General features: G+C 48.5%; 2 protein-coding genes across 4 annotated transcripts in view; both read left to right on the plus strand.

Moving 5' to 3' along the window:
- ERC1 (ELKS/RAB6-interacting/CAST family member 1) overlaps positions 1–9,035 on the plus strand; it is a 302,175-nt gene extending 293,140 nt beyond the window's left edge. For all 3 annotated transcript variants that reach the window (XM_056340446.1, XM_056340448.1, XM_056340450.1), the window contains one exon: positions 2,320–9,035. In XM_056340446.1, the coding sequence (XP_056196421.1) occupies positions 2,320–2,457 (138 nt within the window). In that variant the 3' untranslated portion in view covers positions 2,458–9,035. The remainder of the gene's footprint in view (positions 1–2,319) is intronic.
- A 16,351-nt stretch (positions 9,036–25,386) lies between these two features.
- Positions 25,387–26,417, plus strand: part of WNT5B (Wnt family member 5B) — a 76,418-nt gene continuing 75,387 nt past the window's right edge. Inside the window, exon 1 of the mRNA XM_056340682.1 lies at positions 25,387–25,709. Within this exon, the coding sequence (XP_056196657.1) occupies positions 25,704–25,709 (6 nt within the window). The 5' untranslated portion in view covers positions 25,387–25,703. The remainder of the gene's footprint in view (positions 25,710–26,417) is intronic.

The following is a 26,417-nucleotide window of genomic DNA, read 5'->3' on the forward strand; positions in this document are numbered from 1 at the left end:
GGTTTCGCTAGGCTGAGCAACCGGAGAGTCAGAAGTAGTCCCTGAAACCCACTCTCCTGGTTTTTAATCCAGCACTGCTCCTAGCTGGCTGTGCTGACTCTTTCAGTCCTGCTTTAGGCTTATCCATCCATTGCAAGTTTCCAACTAATAACTCTGCTAGGCTGTTGGAACCAGGCTAATCGCCTATCCACAGCGTGCTGTTCCTGAACCATTATGGGTTACTGTTGAATTCCCCCCCTTCTCCCCCGAGAGCCCTTACAGAGCCTGGAGTGCTCCCCTCCCTCTCGTTTTCCCCACTTCCCCGGCTCCGCAGAGCAGGATCAGGTTGCTTTTGTATTGTGATTCTTGGCATGAGCCCCTCTCAGATTCGTATAGCTGTTCTGTGAGTATGGCAGCCAGTAGGAACAAAGCACATAAGAACACATTAAACTAACATTCAGCACGCAAAGCCCAAATAATTTACTATATGCTACCCTGCCTAGTAAAGGGAATAGTGTAGCAGGCTTACCCTTTTAATTTCCTTTCTCTCACTTTTGTCTACAGAAGTCTGTACCATAACTTCCTTAAAAAGCATTTATATTTATTCTTTAGTGATTCTTGGGCTGTTTGGTTTTACACAGTATTTCTTGCAGTAACAATCTCCTATGCTTTGCTTGATGCCATCACTAAACAGAGACATACTGTTGTATCTGATTAGAATTCTGATTGTAGAAGTATAACCTTTCCCACTGTGCTGTGCTCTTACAGTGGTGAAATAATCCCTGTTGTCCAGCTGCCTGACAGTTCTCTCTTTTTAAAATCTACAACGAGCAGTGTTACAGAAGTACGAAATACAGATCAAGAAATGTGTATAGTGATGACCAGTTATCTCTTCAGGGACAAAAAATGCCAATTTGACATTCTTTCCATATCATATATCAACACAGTAGAGTTCCAATAAAAATATTAATCACTTAAGAATGAGAAATGTTACAGGACTGACATAATACTGGAAAAAAAACCAAATTTAGAAGAAGGTTCGAGTGTAGATAAGCTAGTTGCTACAGCTGCTCACAGTGACAAAGAACTTTGGATGCAGAAGCTTGCAATAAACTTCAGAATCCATCTAAGCGTATGTACGTGCTACAGATATGCTTGTCATATTCATAGGGTATATAATTTATTTGAAGAAAATCATATCATTGGAAAAACAGAAAGAGTTTTTTGATTATATAGTATGTGAAGGAGTTATCTGCTTGAAAGCTTATCCAATCTGCATAGCTATGTCATCTGTCTAGTAAGAGATGCTGCTTCTTCTTGTTCTGTTAGTTCTTTAGACCACTGTGAGTACAGTAATCCCTAAAATGTTTGCACAAATTACAGCCTTACTTGAGATTCTGCACAGTTCACAGGCTAGCATGGACTTTATCGGTTGCTGGACGAATAAACAGGTTACTGAAGGCAGATGTTTCCTGGTCTTCATTAAGACTCAGTGGGCCCCTAATTCTGGCAATGGCATTAGGCTTGGACCTAAAGACTATGTTCACATACACTCCAAAATGTTGCGTGGCATGGTTTGTAACACTTGTTGGAAAAACAGTTAATAGACTGTAGACAGAGTGAATAAGATAAAGTTTTGAAGTTCCATGTCCTGTTCTGAGCCGATTATAGTAATCTAACCAAAGAATGATCCAACAGGAAATGCAGAGTTAGTAAACAAAAATTGTGTAGGTTCCACCATAATGGTGTATAGTCATCTTACGACTGAGTTAGGAAGCACAGTTTCTGAAAATTAATAATTCCACAGAAAAATCAGAATTCTGGTTCACTGGGTGTATTATGTATAATTATATAATATTCCTACTGATTTTGTATAGGAGATAATTCTGAAGTAATGACCTGTGAAACATCCTGTTGTTCATGAATAAAGGTCAAAGTAGTTAACATACTGGCAAAATGCTGTAGCGCTTCTGGAATACAGTTGCTTTCAGAAAAGCATTCTACAGAAGTTTTTCTTATATTTGTCATAGAACAACTTATGCAGGAGTAGGTAAGCCAGTTAGTTTTCCCATGTAGACATGGCCTTGACTGGGAAGGTCACAAGCCTGGTCATGTAGAATGAAGAAGTGAAATAAAGAGAGAGGAGAGCATTCAGTTTCTGGTGAGGGAATCACCAAGGGAAGGTGCTGATCGTGGAACTGCCCAGCATGTTTCACCTCTGCAAACTCCCTTTCAAAAAGTGGTGGTTTATCTTAGCGCAGAGCCTGCTGGGCAGACTTTGTTACACAGTGAACACATTTAATAGCAAAGAATGACCATGTCTCTGTGTGTTTCTTGCAGCTTCGTGATGAGTTAGAAAAGGGCGAGAAGGAAAGTGCAGAGCTGCAGGAGTTTGCCAATGCCATCTTACAGCAGATAGCAGATCACTGCCCGGACATCCTGGAGCAAGTCGTCAATGCTCTTGAGGAGTCATCATGACCTCGGCCACTAGCCCCACCGGAGCAGCCCACCAGTGGCCAAGCCCAGTCAGTCCAAGGAGCCATGAGAGGGGAGAGGAATGTGAAAGACAAAAAATGGAATAGAAATTTCTGGTGCACCTTTTACAAAGAAAACAAAAGAAAAAAAAAAAAACCTCTAAAAACTAGATGCTCTCTAGGTTCTTCCAGACTATGATTAATCAGTCATGTTTTCATTCAATTTCTCACTGCCTTTTACTTTAGAATCCAATTCCCTATTGACTTTGTTGGTGGTGACATTTGGATACAGCTAAGCAGAGCTCTTCCAAGTCTACTGAGCAAAGAAGAGGGGATCCACTGAACACAAGCAGCATTAGTTCTCCACGAGGTTGCAGTAGGGTAGCCCTTGCCTTTCATTCATTTATTGCTTTTTTCTCTCTCCCCACCCCACCTCCCAAAGCTGAAATCCTGAATTTCATAGTGCTAAAAGCAAACTTGAGTGTGCTCTGATAATGACTTATGCCTGGCCAGCATCAGCTAGCTAGCTCAGGTCTTGCTATCTGTCTCAATGTTTCTTACGTTCTTAAATAACAGAGAGAGGGGAAAGTTTCCCTATTTCTTCCTGTTTGTCGCTTCATCTAGCAGCTGGGAAACAAGGTAGGCATACTGGTACTTTCTGTTTACTTTGATTTTTATTGTTCACTGATCTGACTCTGAAGTGCTGAGTGGAGCATTTTTTCAGGTAACTGTTTTCATCTGTTGGTTTCTTGGACTTTTTAGCTGAGGTTTCTCATCATAGTTCTGTTTCTCATTTTTATAGAGAGCTCTCTCCCTTCGAGCAGGTGTGGTCAACAGGTCAGCTTCCAGCTTTAACTTGTATAGCTTGTCCATTGCCAACTTTTCAAGCCATAGCTTCGTGAACACTAGCTGCCACCAGAGTAGTCTTAGCCATTTTGTAAATGAAAAAATTGCATCATTTAGCTTGAAAGTGTGATTTTAAAGCTGTTAGGTAAATTGGTAATATAGTTCTTACTATAATGATAATTTAATTTATTTTGGTTTAGCTTAGGTTGACGAAGAATGAATTTGAGTTGAGAGCAATAACCCATTCTTATAAAGAGAGCATCTCTGCTGGAGTTGGCACCCAGCTGAGTTGATAGGTATAAAATCACAGCTTTAGTTAAACCAGTGCAATTCTTACATGTATATGAGAGGCCTTAGTCTCATTCCCATCCATCTTTGACACTCGTTAAAGCCCCTGCTGATAGGTAGTATGACCTGAAATAGCAGGTCAGTTTGTCGTTGTGGTAGAAAGTCAGAATCCTATTTTATGAGTAGGACTTGGGTGTTCGTTCTTGGACTATGCATTAATGGGGAGACACGTTTTTTCCTGGCTACCATTGGTTATGTGTGTCTGGGGGCATCTGCAGGACAGAACCCTTTAACACGTCCCCATGTGCTCCTTAAAGGAGTTGTTCCCCTTCAGCTTTCTCATATTACTTAAGAGATGAGGGGAGGGTGAAAGGAGACCAAATATCAACACAGCAGTGGAAGAAAACTTAGTTTTCTAGTCACTAGCTAATTATGAATTCTCTCAGTAAACCTCCCATTCAGAGCCTGCAGTGACTTACTACATTTTGAGCTCAGTCCCTAAACTGTTATGCTAAGGAAAATGTTCCAAGCACTTTCAGGAAAACTGCATTTCTTACACCTTTCAAATCTGTAGCACAGCTCCCCTGTAGGTCTTTCATGCCTTATTTTTATCTTTAGAAGTGACCAATTGCTTCCAGTAGAAGGGAAATCAGCAAAAGTTTAAGGGAAATGTACCATCTTTTTTTCAAACAAGCACTGAAAATGGGGTAAAACTGAAACCTTAAATACCTGTAGACTGTTGAAAATGATCTGATTTTTAAAAAAATCACATCCCAATTCATTCTACCGTAATGATTCAGCCGAATGAACTAGACCCATAACCGTGGCGATCACTAGGAAGAAGTATGTACGTCTCCAAAGAAGAGGTGACTCACGCCTTTTCCATGTTTTGAACTGCCAGTGCTTTGCAAATCAGGAAATGTAGCTTTAGTTCTTGCTGTGGTAGCAGTCTGTGCCTGAAGCTTTTTTTGTCATGGGTGAGGAGAGTAATGGGAACCCGAATGTGTGCAAGGGGGGAACGCCGGAAGGCGCGTAGACAGTGACTGTACGTACCACTGAGCCGTGCCTCACCCCAGAACCACCCCTTTGGTCCCATTATTTGAGTCAGCACATTTCGATAGGAGCTGTTGTTTTGAAATCTTTCCTCTTGCTTTTTCTTCATCACCCCTAATTACTCACTCAAGGAATTTAATGCCACCTGTAAAAGCATCAGAGCCATCAGCCTAACATCATCACACCACTGCCACCACTCCTGACTATCTCATTAACTTATATGGTCAAATCTCCAGCTGCCCTGGTTCCCTGCTGTAAAACAATCCCTCCTCTGTGAGAAGCTGTGGAATTCCCCTTATCGATGGTTCAAATGACTCCTGCTTGTAAACCTCTCACTGAGATGCTCCTTGATAGCGTTTCTGCTGCAGGCAGGGGGAGGGGATGGGAACGAGGAGTGGCCACTTCAGGCTATCACTTCAGTTCCCTTGGTTTACTGCATTGCCCACACAGGGCAGGAAAGTGCTGGTTCTTCTGTCTTTAACTCAGCCTGTGGCTGCGTTTCTAGAGTGGAAAATGCCCCAGCCAAAGACACGGTGCTGTCATGACAGCATGTGCAGCATCCATGCGTCAGCAGCCAGGTGAATCTCCCTGTTTACACATCTCCCGGCCTCTTCCCTGAGAGGATTTGTGAAGCCTGGCTAGTTTTCATGCTGGCCATTTGGTCTTTTATCTCCCGGCCACACACCTGCTGTTCCTCCCATCTGGGTTGTTGGGCCTTTGCAATTTTTCTCGTTAACAGCTGTTATCTTCTAGGTCTTCTAGGCTTCCCATCTTAAACATCAATCTTAGACCTCAATAAAGTGCTTTCAGGGAGAGAGCAGATCTCATTTAGGAACAGACTTGATCCGACTTGATCTCCATTGAACTGTTGCAGGCAATATCGCTGATCCTGTGTCGACCGAGGTCTTGTCGTGGTGAATAGCTGGAGGAACTATGAGATTTGGGAGGTGCTGCTGGCCACAGCGTAATGCTGAACGCGACCAGCGAAAGCTTTTTCTTTTTGCTTGTATGGAGTGCCGCACCATGGGCCTTAGGGCAACAAAGGCATTTTGCTATCATAACCCATCATGAAATTGTTTATCAGACACATGGCAGAAGGGCTGTATCTGTGCACATACTGCGATGCTCATCCAGTCACCTGACCCACCACTGCTCTTTTAAAACCTTATACCCGAGTGTCAGCGGCCAGGCAGATGCAGTTTCCTAGCACAGTGGTCCTGCAATGCAGCAGCTCTCGGAAATCAGGGGCCCTTCCCAGAGAGCCCGGGGAAACTTGCTTTTTCTTCTCCTGGTGAATGAAGTTCTGTTTGCCATGGGAGCTGTGAAAGTTTTTTCTTTCAAGCTGTCATCTGTAGAGAAACTGAAAGATGTAAGGACTTAAGGAGCTGTCTGTAGAAAATTAAATAGATCATTTTAGCTGGGTTTGGGCTAAAAACCAACTGAAGCCTGAAGCCCATGTACAGTGTAAAAGCTGACACCCCAACCACGCTTGTTCATGATATCCATGAGTTCAAGTATATATTTTCCTCTGAATCCAGCCTCATGTAAAACACTAAAAGGATGTTACAACACTAAAATTGCAGGGCGAGGGCATGAACACTGTTTGTGATTGGAAGAAGAATTGCCTGGCATGCTCCCAAATGAAGCTCTAAGCTTCTAGTGTTCTCTCTCATTTTGACTGCCTCTAACCAGTTTTCCCTCTAGAAAATGCCAAACCCTCTTTGGAGTATCTGATTTTTGCCAAGTCCGGGGGACAGAAGGTGAAGGTCTGACGTGATGCACAAAACTGTGTGTGCCGTTTCTGGTTGCATGGCTGGAATATCCCTTCTCTAGCAAATTTTCTGGTACTTTGGGGCTCTCGGTATTTTGCACAAGGGAGCAGTTATGTCATAAATCTCGTAGACATAACCCTGGTTTTTGAAGCAAAAGGGGAACCTCTTTTCTTTCGCCCTGTAATTCCCACCCATTCTGCTGCTAGTGCTCCATTTGTTGGGAAATTTTGACATCTGATAAAGGTTGACAGGGTTAAGTCCCCACTGCTGTACTAATTGCCAATCGTTTCCACTGGTGGGATCTTTACAAAGGATGTAGAGCAGTCACGCACTGATACCATTTTAAAGCAAAAATTTCACTACGTAAGTAACACATGTATTCCTCAAATGACTGCGATGAAATGTAAAAGGGAAATAGTACAATCAAGGCGTCTGATATTTAAAGGAAGCCTTTACTCAGCTCAACGCCTGCACTGAAAGGGGAGCTGGAGAGGGCGCAGAAGGCTGCGGATAACTAACACTGCCCCAGCGAAGCTGGCGGGGTGGGGAGGGCTGGGCACGGGGCGTCGTGGGGCATCGCGCCTGGCGAGGCCAGCTCTGCCAGCCCCTCTTGTCAGCACAGCGAGGAAAAGGAGTGTTGGGGGGGGGGGGTTTAAATGAAATAATGTTTTTAATTGTTTTTTCCACATAAATGGAAGGAACCTTACACAACAGCAGATCCTTCTGAACAAAATGGCTGTGTCTGTTGACTATTTTTAAAAAAAGAAAAAAAAAAAAGAAAAACTCTTTCAAAACTTTTTAGTGTCAAAAGCATAAACACAGAAATCCTGACTTTTTCCAGTGTGTGTGGTGAGTGCTGTAACCCCGTCATCAGTATCTCTCCTGACTTTTTCAGGGGTGTTTTTTTCCTGTTTTGTTTTCTGCTTGTCGATATTGTCTGTGTGGTCCTAAGGCTGGGGCAGTTACCAACGATGTGTGTCTGTCGTCGGATTAAAAAAGATAGTAGTAGAACTGAAAAAGATGTGTTTTAAAAAATATATAAAAATAAATTTCATCAAAAGGAATTCAAGTAAAGGCGCAACAAAGCCATGACTCCTCCTCTCGGGATTGTATGGAAAAGGATTTGTGGGCTTATAAACAGTTGCCTTTCACAGGCTTTTGAGGTCCAAGGCAGTTTGGCCTCTTAGGAAATGTTACAAACCCTGTATAAATTCCTGCTTTCCCAGGTTTATACTGTACACGTATAATACAGAAATGGGCAGAATGACACAGTATTTTGGAAATCAATCTTCTCTGGTCACAGTTATCAACACCAGGTGTCCCTTAAGACAGGAACCACTGATGTAAATGGGCCAAATGCTTTGGCCAAATTTTCCCTGTCTTCTCAGTCACACTGGTCAATACCAGGGACACATGCAAGTGCAGATCGGCTGGTGCAGGTAGTTGTGTGTAGTTCCATTATTAAAGTTTTATTTCTTTGTGTCCAGTATTGGTCACACAGCTCAGCAGGTTGTGGTACAGGAAAAAACTAGCAGCCACCTTCTGCTGCGGTTGCATCAACAGCTTGCAGTGCTTCAGAGGAACAACATGAGGCTAAACTGGCATGTAACATAAGCAAAAAACCCCACACAAATCGCTTTACCTATGAGACTAGGTAAAGAATTTCATTAAATGAATGTATTATATTAAATTTATCATACGCTGTTTGTCCCTGCTTTGCACTTCTAGTTTGGATCTTGAAAATCAAGCCAATTAGTTTTGCTTTTAACAGATATTTCCACTTAGGTTCTCGGTGTTTTGGTGGGGTTTTTTGTTCAAAACATTGTTTTTCCATTTGGAAACTGGCAACAAACGGTTCTATCAGTCATGTGTACTCGTATTTGTTATAAAATGTGGTTCTCTAAAAGCCAAATTTGAGCCAGATTTTACAGGTAGACATCGCTTCTTTAATCCACCCCATCTTCCCAGCTCTCCGTGGACATGGCCAAGTCTCTGTCCTCCCTGCCTGCCCAGGGGCAGCTGCATTTGGCCCTTACTGACACACTCATTACAGTGTATCTGGGGATGCTTTAGTGGCAGATGCCTTTATCTGTTCAGATGCTGAAAGAGGTTGAATCAAACGGGACCACAAACAGGGGAATAATTTCTGTGCTAGCTCAACATGCTGCTCCAAGCCCACTAAACTAAAACTGCCGTTTCCCTCCAAGTCAGTAAATGAGGAGAGCCACACACGGTTCGCAAATCATTTGTGGGGTTAAAAAAGCCTGTGGGTTGCTCCATCCACTCCACAGAGTCAGATCCCTCATTTGCTTTGGAAGAGACATGTTGCACTTTAGCAGAGGGGCAGACAGGCTTTGGGGATGGGATCTAGTGTACTTGAATTCCTTTTTGAAATAACAGCAGCGGGAGACATTGATGTCTGTGATGCAAGTGCGCACGCTGCCTTCAACTTGTATGTGTTTTATTGCTGGAGTCATGTTACTGACAGAATAATGAAATTGCAAAGAAAATGTGTTATATTCAACTTTGCCTTGATAATATAAACACTTTGTTCATTTTTTTTTCTTCTTTTTTTATTCACAGACTAAGTTCATCAGGAAATTATAAAATTATTTAAAAATTCTGTGCCGTGTCTTCATTTCGATGAATTTTGGTGTGTCTTGCTCGGTGTCCTCTCCTGCGTGCGCAGGGGCAGGGGGCAGGTAGGAGGGCTGAGTGGCTGTGTGGCTGTTCCCTGACACCAGGCTTGAGGTCCCATGTGTTGCCCACCTGCACCATTGGAACAACCCTGCTGGGGGTCCCGGCTGCACCGCCTGCCTGGCAATGCTCATGGGCATCGCTGGGACTGCGTGGTGAAGGTGCAGGGCTGTCAATCACAGAAGTGTCCCAGTTAGCCCAGGACTTCACAGGTCAGGTAAGTGGAGATACAGCAACTGTGTTTGCAGTCTGCTGTTTCCTTCACCTCTCTCCTGCCTGTTTTCCAAGTAAATGTGACTTAAACATTGCTATTGAGTGACTGACTCCCAGATGAGCATCCACTGTTGAGTCAATGTTGGGATCACATCTTACGGAATAATGTCCCTGGAAAACCTCACTGTGCAAAGGTCAGAAAGGCCGTCCTACAGAGTGTATTTCTGGTGAGACCCAGACGTGGGTCCTGTCCCCATGGGAGCAGGGGAGCGTCACTGCTTCCTGACGTAAGATGAGCCATGCCCCCTGCGATGCCGGAGGAAATGGGCTCTACCCGGTGTCCAGTCTCCAGCCGCGTTCTGAGGACATGGGAAATTGCCTGAGAAATGTCACCGTAAAAATCTTATTTTTCTGGCGTTTTTAACTGTTCTAAAGAGAATAGCATTGCAACATAGGGTCCCACTGGTAAAACAATGTCCATGTTAAACACACTCCACCAGATTCGCCACAGCTGTCCTGAAGCCCCAGCGGACCAGACCTCCCCAAGTCGAGACACTTTCAAACCAACTTCTCTCTTAAAACCTCTCCATTTCTTCCTCCTTTGGTCTGTCTGTGCAACCAGCTTTTCTCTGGGCTTTCTTGCTGGCCTTGTCCCTTCTGCTTTCTGTAGATATATCAGTTCAAGGGGCTCTTAAGATCCTGACTCGCTGTTTCCATGTGAATGACTTCATGTGTGACACGAACAGGCATCCTGATCTCAGTGCTTGGACGTTCCCCTCCCTCTGCTAATTGGGGTTCGATCACTTGGGCTTCAATCGGGCATCTGGAAAAAGGATACGTGGGGATTAAGGGTCTCGGGAGCTTTGAAAGGAAGAGTCCATTGGCCTTTTGGTTCCCAGTCTGTTTTATGTTTGCTTGAGCGTCTTTGGCTGAGAAGGGGATTCGTGATTCCCGTCAGGCCAGGGTGTGCCTGACTTTTGCAGCACAGTCCAAATCAGCTGAATGAAACCACATGCCACATAACTTTAACCAATTGCTGTACAACAGGGTATATGTCGTTCTGAAAGCAGCACAAATGCCATTTCTGAATGGCTTGTCCTTCCGAAAGAGGAGGACAAGTGAAAGGCAAGAGTCGCAGCCAGCGCCAGCAGGAGAGCACATCTGCAGGGAGAGCAGCACATCTGCAGGCAGAGCTGAACCAAGCTGCTTCAGCCCACACCAGCTCTGGCTGCTTGGTGTGTTGTACTGCCGTATCCCCACAGGCTGACTCACATTTTGGATGGCCCATAACAATAACACAGTTCGCACTACAAAGCAAAGATGCCAAATCCCTTTTGTGCGTTATCAGGTTACATTTTATGCATTGTGCAGTAAAACACAACAAGGCATCTGAACAAAACTGTCCGTGCTGACTGCTGCTACTGTGACACAGAACAGGCAAGAGAGCAGTGGAAACAGCAAATGGTCAGCCCTGGGATCAAACGCACACAAATGTAAAACATTTTCCTTTGTGCACATTGCAAAGATGGGGTCATAAGGGTGTGTGGAGCCCCTGTGTTACTCAGGCTCCCGATTAAACATGGGCCTTCTGCAGTATTATAGCCAGGATGACTTTGTAAAACCTGCACTGGTGAGGGAAACTGGAAACTACATCAGCAATCCACTGGGAAGAGCAACATAATTGCAATCTCCTGTTTCCAACAGGATCTGCTGCATTTGTGCTATACAGATGCCTCCTGCTTATGTGGACTGATGCTATAGGGATGCATCAGCTGTACCACTGCAGGATTACCCAAAACAGTAATTACAAACCAACTGCCTGTGCTAATGAAGTGATCTGCATATGATTATGTGACCTTTAGACTGGGACTTTGAGATATCAAGTAGCCACTCTTCTCACTGGGCTTCAGGATGGTTAGAAATCTTGGGCAAATGGCCAAAGTTCTCTTTTTTACCGTCTTTAAAAACCCTTAAACTCAAGAAAGGGCATATGCCCTGGGAAATTAAATGTATTGTATTTCATAGAATTAATTGCAAACAATTTTTTTTTTTGCTTATCAAGCAAACAGACCCATACACTTTATGTTGGTAAGCTTTATTTCTGAATATACTGATGATCTATTATAAAGCATAAGTGGAATGGCTGGGACCTGCTTGGGTGTAGCTGTGGGCTTACAGCAAGTGGTTCTCTGGGTGTGGGCTTTGAATCCAGCTGGTTTTAAGTACATGATCAGTATCTTTTCCCAATGGTTACCACTGCAAACATTAAAACTGTTCTAGATGAATGACTATGAAGTTAAATACTTAGGCCCAGGTTCTGCAGCCCATTTGAGTGAAAGTGTCACTTCAGCAGGAATTCAGTTCCAGGAATATCTATGGACACAAACCTTGTGACAAGGCAAGTTAAAAAACATTTGGTTTCTTTACGTATTGGGGAAAAAGGATGAGTTGCAGCTGTAGCTCCAAACCCCTCCTAGAAGGATTTTTGTTCAGCTTTAAACCCTTCATTTTCTGTAAGGGCACACCATTTTGGAGAACCACAAGTCTTGGAATGTATATGAACTTTCTTAAACTCTCTTATACAATGCATAGAAACTGATTTTAGCTTTAAACATATGTCATCTTGTAGCCCAATGTATTGATGTATACGTGTGCACATACCTGTATGTGTGTGTGTGCCCATCTGTGTCATAATATACAAATATATACAGCTGCACACTAAAAGCCATGTTTCAAGCTTGCAATACTAAACTTGCAATGCCAAAGTTCTGAAAATTAGAAAATCTACATGACTAGTAGGTCCATGATGCAGTTTTCAGTGATGCATTTATGTAACTGGTTTTTTGCTAAACCCTTCCTTCATTAAGCGTGCAGGATGAATGGATTGCTTCAAATCAGTAATTGCATAAGCCCTAGCATTGCTGCCATCCATGCTTCTTCCAAGACCATCAGTTCTTTGTTGCAAGCCTCTCATTACTTTGATTCTGTAAATTTTCCCACATAGTAGTGACCGCTTAGACGTCAAGGGCTGCTCCTATAAAGAAGGAATTGCTCAGAGCCCTTTCGTATTTTTCAAGAGGCAGAAGCTCATATCTGCTCTAACATGCCTCCAAAATGAACCTAATCCTGACATTTGGGAAGACACAGAATTCAATTCCACAGCCCACAAGTGCCTGGAGCAGGGGATTTGGTCTAGCACAGCATACTACATCATTCACATCCTCAGCTAAATTTGAGTTCATCTCTTCTATCTGTACATGTGTTCCTTTCTTTAGGTTGACAAGAAAGATCATGTTATTCCAGGGATATGTGCATCTAACACCTATTTGGGTACGTGGCTCAGTTTATATTTGCAAGCGTCAAAATGCAATCTAGTTCCCTTTAACCATACACTTGCATTAGCCCAAACCTTCAGTTTGTTTCTGTGCTCGTCCCCCTCTCTTGACTGAGTTATCTGACCCTTCCCTACAAAACACCTGCCAAGGCCACACAAAACATCTGCCAAGGCCACAAAGCACCTGCAGTTCAGCAGTGCCTGTGAGCAGACCTCCACTTCCAACTTCACACCTACAGCACAGACCAGCGTTGCAATGACTGCAGCTCATGCTGCTGCTCCCAGGCACTTCCACACGCGACACATCTTTGAACTTCAGTTGCCCCCACTTATTTCTAATGGGTTAAATAATGGAAGCCTTCATCTAGCAAAGAAGGCTTCTGTTTATTCAGACACACAGCTGGATGTTAACTATGAGCAGGCACCATAGGAAGCAAAGACTGCCTAAGGCTCGTTAGAGAGTCAAAGATGTAGAGGGAGATATGGTTTGACATTAAAGTGGAGGTAGCGATGTGCTTCCTCTGTTCTTCCTTATTGTCTGCAAAACACATTGACTTTCCCAGCCAGGTCATTCCTGGCAGCAGCACAAGTCTCCCACAAAGTCCTGTGTAAGACATTTAAGACTCTACCTCTACCTGACAGAGTGACTGATATATCACCGAAGGGGCATGTGTTTGCAGGCACTTGAAGGCTGCAGTTGCTAAGAACTGCAAGATGCTGTGTCAGATACCTAATGGCTTGAAGGACACATGCAATACATGCCCATGGGATTTAAAGACGGAGTGCAAAATGCAGAAGGAGATAAGTTTGATTTCAGCATCTCATCTTTTCGTCCCCATGTGACTTCAATCAGCAGTTCATGCCATCCTTCTATGAATTAATTTAGCCTTAACAGTTACTATGAGCATTTTGGTGGTAGTAGTCATCAAAGTTTGAGAAAGCAAAGAGTGCAACTACTAAGGATATTTTGAACTATTGCCACTTATGCTGATACCCTCCATTGCTATAAAGTAGCATATTTTGGCTTCAGGTATGTTTTCCCAATCCAAATGGTAACCGTTTAAGGTTGTTTTCAGAGGGAGACGGAGCTCAGCAGCAGCCAAGGCAGGAGCAGCTGGGCAGCTCCATAGGCTCATGGCACCCACTGAAGCCAAAGAGGCTCAGGTGTCTGTAGGGAAGGCACTTTATGATTACTACCATGGGTAAGATCAAACATGCAAGTTACTTCACCTGGTCCAGGCAGCTCATAACCTGAGCTTGATACTAAATGTTAAAACCTCTGGGAGACGCTTTCAACCGAAGCAAAAACCACTACGATTTTTACCAGAGACTAAAACCTGCCCTTATTTCTCCTCATAGGAAACATGGGTTTGTGTTGGGTTACTGTGGGTAGGGGTCAACATAAAGGTCTGGCCAAAGACTGCAGTCAGTGGTGGCCTTTGCCTGTGCTGTGCAGAGCACACCCAGGGCAGGCTGGGCTTCTTAAAGGCTGACGTTCAGTAGAAGGCAGGTGTTAGATCGCTTGGTTCTCCTTCTGCAGTGCCAGAAATGGATGTCTTCATTGCTGCTTTCTCACCTGATCTGATGCAGAGGGGAAAACCCAGCAGTACTGAGTGTATACACTGTATGTGCTGTATAATTTTGACTCTGATGAGGAGTTCATTTGGGGGACTAATCTCTTGTGCATAAATCCAGCAGAAAGACACTTGTGCGAAATATCCTCTTTTCTCTTTTTTTTTTTGTTTTTAAACGTTTTTTAGCAGAATGCAGCTGAAGTGAACAAAGGTAGTAACAGGTTTGTGCGGAGCCTGGCTCTGTTCCCAAGGTGTCCTCTTTACTGTGCGTGGTACAACTGGTGAATACTGTTGTTTTTACAGACTCTCAGGGCTCCAAAGATGTAAAATGAAGCAGGATAAGTGGGAACTCACGCTGGTATCTTGATTGTCTGCATAAGAGGAGGCCCTACAACAGGAGACTTTATGGAAAACCAAGAATCTCCACTGAGGATGATACAGGACCGTGGCATACTCAGCTGACATATTTGCGTTGGGCTAAGAGCATGCATACTGCCAATCACTAAAGCTCAGCTAACTTGCAGCAATCTGTTAAGCAGTAGTAGATTTTTTTTTTAATCTTTATTTTTTAATTCAAAACAGTTAAATATGAAGGGTTTGCTGGTTGCTTTGGACCGCCTGCAAAGTTATCCAACAGGCGTGGTGAATGCAGGAACTGCTGCCCCAGAGCACATGGTGCTGCTGGTCCTTCAAGAGGAGACGGTAGGAATGAAGTTGCTCAAACTGCTCTGGCTTCTGCACACTCCTTTGTGACCACTTCTAATATAATACCGTATGGTCTCTATTTTTCCTGCCCCAACGACATGAGGAATGTGAAACAGTTTTGAGCACAGATAAAAGACACTCTTTCCCCTTGTGTGTTTAGGCCGCCATTCAAAATCCTCCATCACTGCAATGACGTTGCAAACCACAAATTGTGCTTCTTACCAGTGCCCTCTGAAGGGTCCTCTCCTGTGGGTTTGGCAGCAACACAACACCTGGAATCCAGAACAGATCCCTCACTAGACCCAGGGGAGGAGAGGTACAACATCCTGGAGGAACCCCAAGGAAATGGCAGACCTGGGATTTATCAGCAGAATATAATGCATGTTCACAGCTTCCATCAGAAATCCATGTCCACAGCCATCCCTGGCGTGGCAGGGAAGGATTAATGTTTTCAAACACCCACTCTTTGTCTGTAACCCATGGTTCCTCATGGACCCAAGGAGGGTTTTGGCTGCTCACCCAGCCCATGAGCCCAGTGTGCCAAGGAGAGGCAGCAGCTGCTGGCGTCACACTGAGCTGCAGGAACAAGCACTTTGCCGAACAGTGGATGCTGGAGATGCAGTGCAACTAATGCAGCACCAGCCCTCGCAATCTCCCCCCAGCAGCCCAAGTTAGGCACAATGACTTCAAGGTGACAGTGAAAGGCTGCTCCTCACCCTTAGAGGCTTTAATTTGATCCCTTTCTTAATGAAGTGGTGACTCCTGAAAACAAGAGCGGTAACACAATGATTTATGCTCATCTGTCAGAAGAGCAGATCAAAGCTATCTAGAGAGCTGCAGACAAGTATCACCATGGATGACCTGGCGGCTTCCTTTGTGTGAAGTGACAGACCGGAGCATGACTTCATTTGGAAACCAGTCTTAGATCCATACAGCAAAGTCACTCAGCCTAACGCTGACCCAGAGCTTTCCTCTGTGTTTGCTTACAGCTGAGTAGTGACAGGGGTTAGAGACGATGACGCCAACTTTCCCTGTTTTTGTTTTTCTGGTAAGAGACCTTATTCAGCACAACAGTATCGCTACGTGTGCAATCTCAAGATGATATCTTGGCAAGTCTGGACACGACAAAGACCTTTGGGTTGTGTCGCTGCAGGGTGTGTGGCAGCCTGGCGCTGTGCAGCAAGGGTGTCACGGATCATTTGGGAACCTCTGTAGATGTGTGAGGCATAGCAATCGCTTCATGCCCAGCTTGGAGCCAAACCTGACTGGATCCCTGCCATCCAGGTGTCCTGAAGCACATCTTCACCATAGCGCTGACACCATTAACTACTAACATCTTCTCAACAAGGAAGAGCCGAGGAAATGTAAGAAAAGGTAGAGAGCAAAGCAACCAAGGACAGTGCCAAAGGCCAGCTCCCCTCTTGCCTTCAGCAGAGCTCTGTTGGCATGTACCAGCTGCAGCTCAGGCTTCTAACGGGAGTACGGGTACCTGGAGGTTTAGCTGCTGTGTGCTTGGGAAGGTTCCCATAACTCACTGACAACGAACGATGTTGCGACTCCCAGCGCCTAATTTTATATACTTGTTAAGGATGAAGAGAGACAGATCTGGGCCCTCTGCACCACGCAAGAGCTCGTTCACTTTCCACAGATCTCTGTGCACAACATTATTCACGCTACTACAAAAGGGATTATATGCAAACCGTATCTTGAAGGGTGTTGAACACAGCAGTACAATCTTCCATGATGTTTGGTTCTTCCAAACACAGTCCCTGAAGCCTTGTGATGCAAAGAGGGTCTCCACCTGCATTTACAAAAGAAAGAATTCCATCTCCCATTGCTGGAGGGAAACAACGAATATTGTAGCTTCAGTGAACACTAAAGGCTCAGAAACAAGAATCAAATCCACAAAAAAAGCCTCCCTGAGTAAAAAACAAGATCTTATGCATGTGAGCAAATATGTTTTGGGGCACCAATTGAGATGTCTTTAGGTTTTGTGGGATTTTTTTTATTTGGTTGGGTTTTGGGGGGAGTTTTTCTCTGGGTTTTTTTGCAGGTGCGTATAATTACAGTCCCAGGACATGTTGAAGCATTTAGTGATTTGGCTTAACTTCAGATACCACAAGTGGTGTTAGCAGGTAGGTGCTCTGCACATCCTGAAAAATAAGTGTCTCAAGCTGAGAATTCAGAATCATGACTTAAGGATGTCAACCACAGAAAATGCAGAACACATACACAATTAGACTTAAATTATATGGGGGAACTCCATGTCTTTAATTTTACCTTTGCAAGAGTACATGACAGCAATCTGAACTGGAACTCATTGGTTTATGTGTCTTTAGTTTCTTGCATGTGTAAATACATACAAACACACTTTTTTTGTGAACAAGCCCATGAGATGTGCCAAAGGCTGCCAGTGCCATGGGAGCACCAGTAGCCATGTGCATCCCTTTGTCTGGTGGCCAAGCACTGATACCATATTCAACACAACATCCAAGTGCCCGAGAAGAAAATGGTCTATTGCCACATGGTTTCTTCCCTCTTCGTATCTTGTGACTGCACTGGTGTTTCAGTTAATAGTTTCCTTCCCTGCCTACATTTTGTGCTTTAATGCTGATGTTTGTATAAGCCCTAATATATTACCCATGCTATATGTATTTGTTTAGAAGCCACAGTGTCTAAGAATTGTATTTATGTTCCCTTCAGCTTGCACTGTCAAGGTGAGAATTAAGCAAAGGCATTTGTTATCAAAGGACACTTTGGAGCCTACAAAACGTGGTGATTTTCATACAAAGGCTTCATTGTCATCAGGTTGGTTTGCAGAAGGACTTGTGAGCAGCACAGCCAGGAGCTGCAGAGCACATCCTAAGCCTCGCTGATGCTCTTCATTTTGTCCCTGGGCTTTGTGGGACCCAGAAATAAAAGCACGGACTGTGCTGTGGTTTCACTAGCTGCAAATAGTGACTGTCCCCAGGCTGTGTGAGATGCGTCCCAGGGCAGCGTCTGCCCTCAGGCAGTGGCACCAGCAATCACATGCCTGGCAGACATGCATTATATCCTACATATTATTCCTCCCGGCACACTGCCCTGAGCCTCCCTCTGCACCACCACTGCAGTCCCAGCAGCTCTGTCCTACCCTCCTGACTTCATTCTGCATGGCGACATTCCTGACCCCATCCAACCTCTGCCCACTATCCCAGCTCACCGGTGGCAGGGTGGCACTGGTGGCAGGGTGGCGCTGGTTGCACCCTCCTGGCTTGGCGTCTCAGCACATTTCATTCTGTTCTCTTGCCACCTGCCAGGCCACAGAGCGCGTGCCACCCGCCCCAGAAGCCAGCTGCGTCACCTGTGTGCCCCTGGGCGCCGGGCTGGCCCGCAGCTGGGAGTACCCAAGCCAGCGGTGACGCAGAGGCACCCAGGGAGTGGCTCTCGTGTTGGGTTTGGGGGATTCTTCCCCCCATGCCCACCCACCGCAGTGCCTGCAGGGCCAGGCAGGGGAGAGGGGGCTCTCCCCATCTGCACGAGCCCACCCGTCTGTATGGTCCATGGAAAAGCTGGACGTAATGTGTGACTCGTGTGTTTCCTACTTTAGCTGAAGTTGCTCCACAGTATTAATCCCAGCGATTATCAGAATAATCCCCTTTCACCTCATCAGTGCCAGATCTAGCCAGAGGCCTGGTTTGCTTTTGAAGAAAGAAATTACAGAACATTTGAGCAATTGAAGAAAGAAATTAGAAAGAGAGATGATCAGAAAGAAGGGGGCGGGGGAAGAAAGACAAAGAAAAAGGTAAAGACCAAAAAAAGAAAAGGAAGAAAGAAAGAAAAAAGAAAAAAGGAAAGAAGAAGGAAGAAAAAAGAAAGAAGGAAGGAAGAAGGAAGAAAAAAGAAAAAAGGAAGGAAGAGAGAGAGAGAGAGATATTACATGGAGAAATCAGGGAGCATGTAGTGGAGTGAGGTAAACCCTTAGCATCAGCCAGGATTCCCCTGGTGCCATCCTAGGGAAGGGGCTCTGCTGCGGCCAGCAGCAGCACCGCGCAGAGGGGCACGCATCCCTCCCACCATGGCTGCACGCCCTGAGCAGCCACCGGCCACAGGAGAGGGGGATGCCACGGCTTGCCTGACAGATCCCAGCTAAAGTTTCTTGCGTGCTTTCCCCAAAACCACCTCTGGATGCTCAGCTGTTTGGGGACATCTTCTTGACAGATTTATGGGACTTCAGCATCACTCCACTAACCTGGAGGGAGGGTGCTGGGGCAGGGCAACCGCTCCCTTATGACCGTGCAGGGCAGGAATTTGGGTTTTGTTGTTCCCTGACAGTCAGGCATTGGGGGGAGCCCTCTGTCACAGCACCCAGGGTAACAGGCACAGCACTGTGCCCTCAGTGCCCCAGTGCCCCAGACTGCCTGCTCCCTAGGGTTGTTCCTGTCCTTGAAGACAATGTTTGCCCTACCTGGAAGAGGGCAGGGATGCACTGTCACCACCCATGCACCCCAGCCTACACACACACATGCACACAGACACACGCATGCACACGCATGCACTGCTGCTGCTGCTGAAGCCCGTCACATGGTTGCTATCACAGACCATATTTAATTATGCTGTGGAGCTCATTACCACAGGAAGCAGCCGAGGCCAAGAATTGAGTAAGACTTTAGAATGGGATCAGCCATTCAAACAGACAATAAGAATATCCAGAGTTGTCATAATTCATGCCGATAAAAATTTTGGAAAGGATGTACAACTCTTCGCCTCGGAGTTTAAGCCAAGTAAAAAAGACCAAGAGACTTGGTCTGAGAGGAGGGGAGTCAGGGGGCCAGATTACCTCATTGTCTGGCTATGGCTGTGGCCCTGCACCTCCCCGAACCACGTAGCCCTGGTCCTCACCACTGGCAGGGCATGGGGCTTGGTGCCCCGGGCTGGCCCCAGGGGCATCTCCTGTCCCTCTTGCCCAGCAGTGCCATGGGGCCAGGTGATGCTTATCCGCCCATGGGAGGGAGGGATGGGGAAGCTCTCCCACTTCCATGGGACAAAACCTAACAGGGTCCTCCCACAGCCATCATGGGGATGTGGGGCAGCTACCCCATGGCCAGCCCACAGTCAGGGCCAGCTGTGCATCTCTGCTCGAGCCAGCAGTGACAGCTGGTGGGACCCAGGTGGGAGGCTGCTCCTGCCCTGGTCACGCCAGCCGGGGCTCCTCACCGGGGACTGCCGAGGAAGGCAGTTACAGTTTAACTCAGCCCACAGAACCCGCTGTTGGGAGCGCCTGTCTAATGATTAAAGTGCTAAACGAGGAGGCATGAACTCTGCGTGCTCTCCCCAGCCTTTGTACCAAGTTACATGGAGCCAGGCAAGTCAGGACTTCACCCCACCACAGTCACCAGGTCCATCTGGTTGCTGCTGCGTCCTTTAGATCCTTGTACACCTTCATGAGGGTTTCTCATAATTTTATTTCTTGATATTCAAAACCTATCAAATGGCTGGGTTCACCCCTCTGTTCAAGGACTGGGGAGGAAGAGAAAGGAGGAGGGCTGCAGCTGCAGGAGATCCACCACAGGAGAGACGTACCCTGATCCGCTCTCCACCCTGTGAAGCTCGACCTTCAGAAATGCAGCTTCAGACACTGAATCCCTTGTGGGCGCCAGCCAGGCTTCCCAGACCTGCACTGTGGAGGACTCGGAGGGAGAAGCAAACCAGACAAAGGACAACATTTGTAGCCACTGAACATGAAGAGGTAGCCAGCCATCTGACAGGGTGGCACGCATCAGCTCCATCTGACCTCTGGAGCAGCACCCCAGCCAGCACCACCATCTAGATGGGAGGATTGCTCCCAGAGACCCTACTAGTTCATCACTGAGGTGAGGAAAGGCATACGCACATCATACAGTTACTGCATCGGCCTTGTGCCAGCGGAAAGGAAGAGCATGCTCGGAGATGTCCACCTCCAAGTGCAGCAGCTTCTGCTCATCCCATGGAACGCCTGTCTTGCTCCTGTCTCTTCTCAGCGGGGTGTTCCTGAGTCCAGGGTGGATTTTACTTGGTGATGTCAGGCCAGATGAATCCTGGTTTAATTGACCGTGGGTGAAATCGTGCTTCAATGGTTAATGTTATACTTGGGGCTGGGAAAACTACTGCGAGATCATAGCAATTAGAGTTGGAAATGATTCAAGTAAACTAATTTATTTCCTCTCTCCCCCCTCACTGTATCTCCCAGGGACAGCAGCAGTAAGGTTCCCAACAATACTCCTGTGTGTTGTCCGGTCCTGTCTCCCTGACTCAAGGAGCAGAGCATCCACGTGTCCCTGGGGAGACGATTCCACCGCTTGAAAGACGTCAACATTAGAAAATGTTTCAGAAGTTTAGCCTATATTTCCTTTTGTGGAGTGCCACAAATTCTCAGGTCATGAGCTTTATGCCTCAAGGAAACTGGCTGCTTCCCATGAGGGCAGCGGCTGGGAATAAGGTGGTGGTTTTCTTTGGTGTTTGTAGGGGCAGGTAGAGAACATGAGGGTGGGTCAATGAAGATTTTCACACCTGCAAGGCAGGTCAGATCAGGTAACTCATCTGGAATGAGCCCGCCTTTGGCAGGAGCTCAAGATTATTTTTTTTTCCATTTCCAGTTTTTTATTCCATGAATTCCACCTTGACTCATAAAAATCTCACTGCTGGAAACACGTCCAATTCCTCACAAGAAGTTCACTCCCTTTTCCTTGCTCCTACTACTGCTACTAATCCCACCACAGAGTGTGGAGCGAGTGGTAATTAAAGGGCCAAAAAAAAGGTCCCTCTCAATGAAAGAAGTGTAGCAGGTACTCCTTGAAAGCTGTCACAGAACAGCCATCATCTCAGCCTCAGCTCTGCCCTGCAGGCAGAGAGGACACAGGACCATCTGACTGGGGGGAAGCTTACTGTGCAAATGCAATAGGGATGGAAGAAACGTCCCAAGACATCAGAGCATATGAGCACCACAGAAGTGCTAGACTGGGCTTACACCTACGTTAAGTTGGAGCCACATGGCTGACTTTCTGGTGATAAGGTCTCCTGCTTCTGAATATAGTCTGCAGTGTGATGCCATTAACTGGGAGGGACTTAGGTTCCTTATACATTTTAAATTGCTCTTCTCCTCTGCCAAGTGAGTTGAGTATTTCCACATCTCAAACAGTTCGAGCACTTCCCCACCCTCTTCCTCCTCACCAGCAGCAGAGGCCAGCCAGGTGAGAGTCACAACATCCATTACTGTAGTAGAAGAGTAAGAGGAGCGTGAGGGTGACTGGAGCCATAGGGTGTTTCAGCAAGATGAAGAGAAGTAAAATGGCTTGTGGTGTCCAGGGTGACTGCGTGGGTTAAGCTACTTTTTGCAACTGATCAGATGAACATCTTGCCTGGGTATGCTGTGACAGACCCCCCACCAATATTGGTCACATACGAGACTCTGGTCACGGAGTAAAGTCTGCACCCTGCCCAGTTCCAGTTGTGGATACTGGCAGTTATTTAACTAATGAGGCTTAATCATATCAGGACATTTTCTAAAGAACATCTGGGTGACATCTTTGGCAGCTGAGACTAGATAGGAGCCTGTCCTACAGGCAGCTGGTGTCCCTGATATCTAGTGAAGATCACCCCTGGCCAGGTGCAAGTGCCCTATCCTTGTCCATCCTCCTCTGTAGATGGAGGAATAGCTTCAGTGGACAAAACCTATGGTATGATATTCATAGAGCAGTGTTTTGGTAGAGAATAAAACAAACTTGTGGGGGAAACTAGAAGAAAAGAAGACAACCAACTTTTCTCCTTCCAGGAGAAAAACATCAATGACATTTCAGCAGAGGGATGAAGTGAGGTAAAGCAATAGGTGGTCTCCTGTCCTCACCCACCCACGCAAACACCACGACTGACTTATTGTGTGATTTTTGTCCTCAACGCTGGCAGGAGTGCCAAGTTTTCCCCCTTGCGAGACACACCCTCCCAGATGGCCATGCACCTTATTACTGCTGGCAGAGGACCTCTTGCCTCTTCTCCATCCCTCCAAGCAGCCAGCCAGGGGCCCACTCCCACCCAACTTTTGAGGTGCACCCCACCAGCTGTCCCTCCTGCCCTTCCTGGCATCCAGCACCACCACGGGACTCACACATGCCTACATGTCTCCCAACAGTGCTTCTTGTCCCACCAAAGCAGGAGTGGAGACAGCAAAGCAGGGTTAAAACTGCAGGAAGTCTTATCACCCTCATGGACTATGTGTGGAAGGCAGCATGGTCTTTCAGTAAGCTGGGATCTTTTTTGAATAATCCACACAGCTCATAGCTGGAGGTTTTAAAGAGCACATGTATCCAGTCCTGTCTGTCGGTCTCTGCTCTTGGTCCTACCATTGCTCTGCCTTCCCCTTCTGCCACCTCTAACCCTGATGTAAAACACCATCTCAGTGTGTGAAGCAGTGCCAGCCCCAGGAGGATTCCTTTGAGGACCCGTGAGGATCTCTGGCCTGCTGACCTGTTGTGGCCAGCTGTCCCTTGTAGCACCAGAAGTGGAAAAGCGTGTTAGTCAATAGGCCAAGCAATTTGTTATCAAGCCTCAGTTCTGTGACGCACCCCTTCACACCTCCAGGTCCCCAAGAGGGGACCCTGCTGTCTGCTAGGTCCCCAAAGGAGCACCTTGCCCATGCCCTCCACAGCTTTAATGTGCAAGTCAGAAGCTCAACAGACAAGCGGGAACGACAGCCCATATGGTAAACCAGCCTTACCTCAGAGCAAAAAGCTGGCACCTAAAATTTCCTGCAGCCAGCTGCAATTTCAAGACTGTCTTTGCCCTCTAATTAGTTGGTATTTGCTGTAGCAACTATTATCTTTCTAGTTACATAGTGCTGAGGACAATGGCTCCTTATTTCCTACCACAAACACTGGGTTACTATTTACCTCCAGCTGTACCTCCTCTATCTCCTATTCCCATTAAAACAAAGTATCATTAATGACTACAATGATGGGAAACACTGGAACAGTTGGTCATAAATTAAGACACTTGGAACCTTCAATTATTTGTACCGTGAAGCCTGTATTCAAACACTTACCTGCTCCTCTAAAAGTGCTCACTTGAGTATTTTAACTCTGAACCTGAACCGATGCTCAGAACGGTTGGAAACCAGGCACTCAGGTAGGGGTGCGTGCCTCAAGCTGCGCTAAATCCCAAACTGGTACAAATCTGAGTAATCCCAGGGGGCCAAATGCCTCCCTGATGTAACTCCCTTTGAATCCTCACATGCGTGAGGCTGTGCGTGTGCAGGAGCAGCAAGGCATTCCTTGCACTGTGTGCCAGGCTCTGCAGCTCCTGCTGCAGGGAGACTTCAGATGCCTGTCGCTGTGGGGCCCAGAGGCAGGGATCCCGACACAAGTGTAAATCCTGGCTTCCTTGGCTGGTTGCTCAGAGGCCAGGCACGTAAATCCTGCCCCTGTGCGCCAAGATGCCCAGCGACCCCGAGGGCTGGGAACCGCTCTCAGCTACACCGACATAAATTTGCAGTGATCCTGCTAATGCCTCTGCAGCTGCTCCCTACCTCTGCCACAGAAAGTGAGAACAGGATCTGGCCGTGAATCTGTGAAGTTTTACGGGCAGAGAGGTGGGGGAGAGCCCCCGGTGCGATTCCCGGTGTTGCAGGCAGGGGATGGATGTGCCTGCTGAGAGGCACTCCCATCAAGGGCTTCCTGCAGGCTGTCCGCTGCCTCCTCTGCCAAACTTCGCCAGCCTTTTTTTAACAGCGTCCCCGAACCGAAAGGGCTTTGGCTGGTTCGCACCTTCCCCGCAGCCCCCGCCCTCGCCCGCACTGGGAGGCAGATGCCTGAAACCCTGCTGAGGTGAAGCAGCAGGGCACCAGGTCAAGGCCCCTCGCCTGGCGGGAGCCACAAACCCCACTGACCAGCCGGAGGGGCTTTGGCTTCCAGCACGTTGGCCCCCAGGCCAGGGCCGCATGAGCAGGGTGCCCGTGAGCATCCACAACGAGAAACGCACGGCACGGTGCTGCCCGCGGCACCGGGCGGCGCGGGCTGGGCGCTCGCAGACGGCGGGGCCCGGCAGCCGGGGAGGGGACACCGCGGAGGTGCGCCGGGAGCGACCCCCGAGTGCCCGAGCGTCCCTGCGGGGGCTGTGCCGGCGGGCGGCAGGGGGGCGGGAGGGAGACAGCCCGGTCCCCTCCACCGCACAGGGCCGCGGCGTTTCCCTCGCCTCGCCCTCCCCACCCGCCGGCACGGACACCACCACCCCCCGACGGCAGCGGGCCCGTACCTCGGCCCCGGGGCCAGCCCCTCCCCCGCGCCATCCCGGGGCCGCCCCGGCGGGGGAGGCCGCCGCGCCCCCTCGAGCGAGCCCCATCCCGCCGGCGGCGGCGGCGCCCGCGGCGGGGCGGGCGCAGGGCGCGGGGGGCGGGCGCGGGGCGGGGGGAGGCGGGGCGGAGGCGGCCGGAGCCCCCGGGATCCGCCGGCACCTCCCGGGCCCGGCACTCGCCGCCGCCGCCAACTTCGGCCGGGAGTCGCTCTCGGTGCTGCCGCTCCCGGAGCCCAGCGCCGCCGCGGTGACGGGGAGCGCAGCGCCGGCAGCCTCCCCCCACTCCCCTCTCGCTGCCGGCGGGGGGCTCGGCCCGGCGCGGCGACGGGGCCGCGGCCCCCGGGGCAGGTGCGTCCCCTCGCGGTCTCCGGCCGCCGCGACGCCGCGGAGGGGGGCGCGGAGCCCCGTGCCCGCCGCGGGCGCCCGCTCACCTGCCGCCGCCGCCGCCCGGGGACGCGGCGCCCGTGAGATGCAGGTAGGAGGCGGCCCCGGCCCGCGGCGGCGGGGAGGGCGGTGGCAGCGGGGGGAGGAGGCCGGGGGGCGGGAGGTGTTTCCCCGTGCCGGGCGGCGCGGATGCCCGGGGCCCGTCCCGACGCCGGGCGCCTCCCGGGGCGGCCCCCGAGGGGGCGGGAGGTGGCGCGGGCGGTGCCGGGGGGTCGCTGCTTTCTCCCAGCCCGGGAGACGCGGCCGCCTTTCGCCGCCGACCACCGGCAGCGCAGCCCGGGGGCGCCCCCGGCCCGTTACGGCCGCCGGTCGGAGCCGGGCGGGGCAGGGGCTGCGGGGACCGGTCGGTGCGGGCTGCGCGGAGCCCCCGCGGCGGGCGGCCCGGACCGGGGAGAGGGCCCGTCGGGGGGCCGCCGCCGGGCAGCAGTGCCCGGGTGAGCCCTCCACACCGCGCAGCAGCGGAGGGGGGACCGTAGCACGGGGCAGGGGTCTGTCGCGCGGTGGCCCCGGGGTGGCCTTGGTACTGTTACCGCGGTGGGAGAGACCGGCTCTGGCGGGAGAGATGCTGCTGGGGCATGAGGCGCCGCAGTCTGGCATGAGAGACATTGCTGGGGTGCAGGGGACGATCCTCAGGGGTGGCAGACATTGTACTGGTAAAACAGATGTTCCTCAAGCATGACAGACAAGAGTTTGGCAAAACAGATGTTACTGCGGTGAGATGGACGTTACTCTGAGCGGA

This window comes from Falco biarmicus, chromosome 5 (genome assembly GCF_023638135.1).
Source record: "Falco biarmicus isolate bFalBia1 chromosome 5, bFalBia1.pri, whole genome shotgun sequence".
NCBI lineage: Eukaryota > Metazoa > Chordata > Aves > Falconiformes > Falconidae > Falco > Falco biarmicus.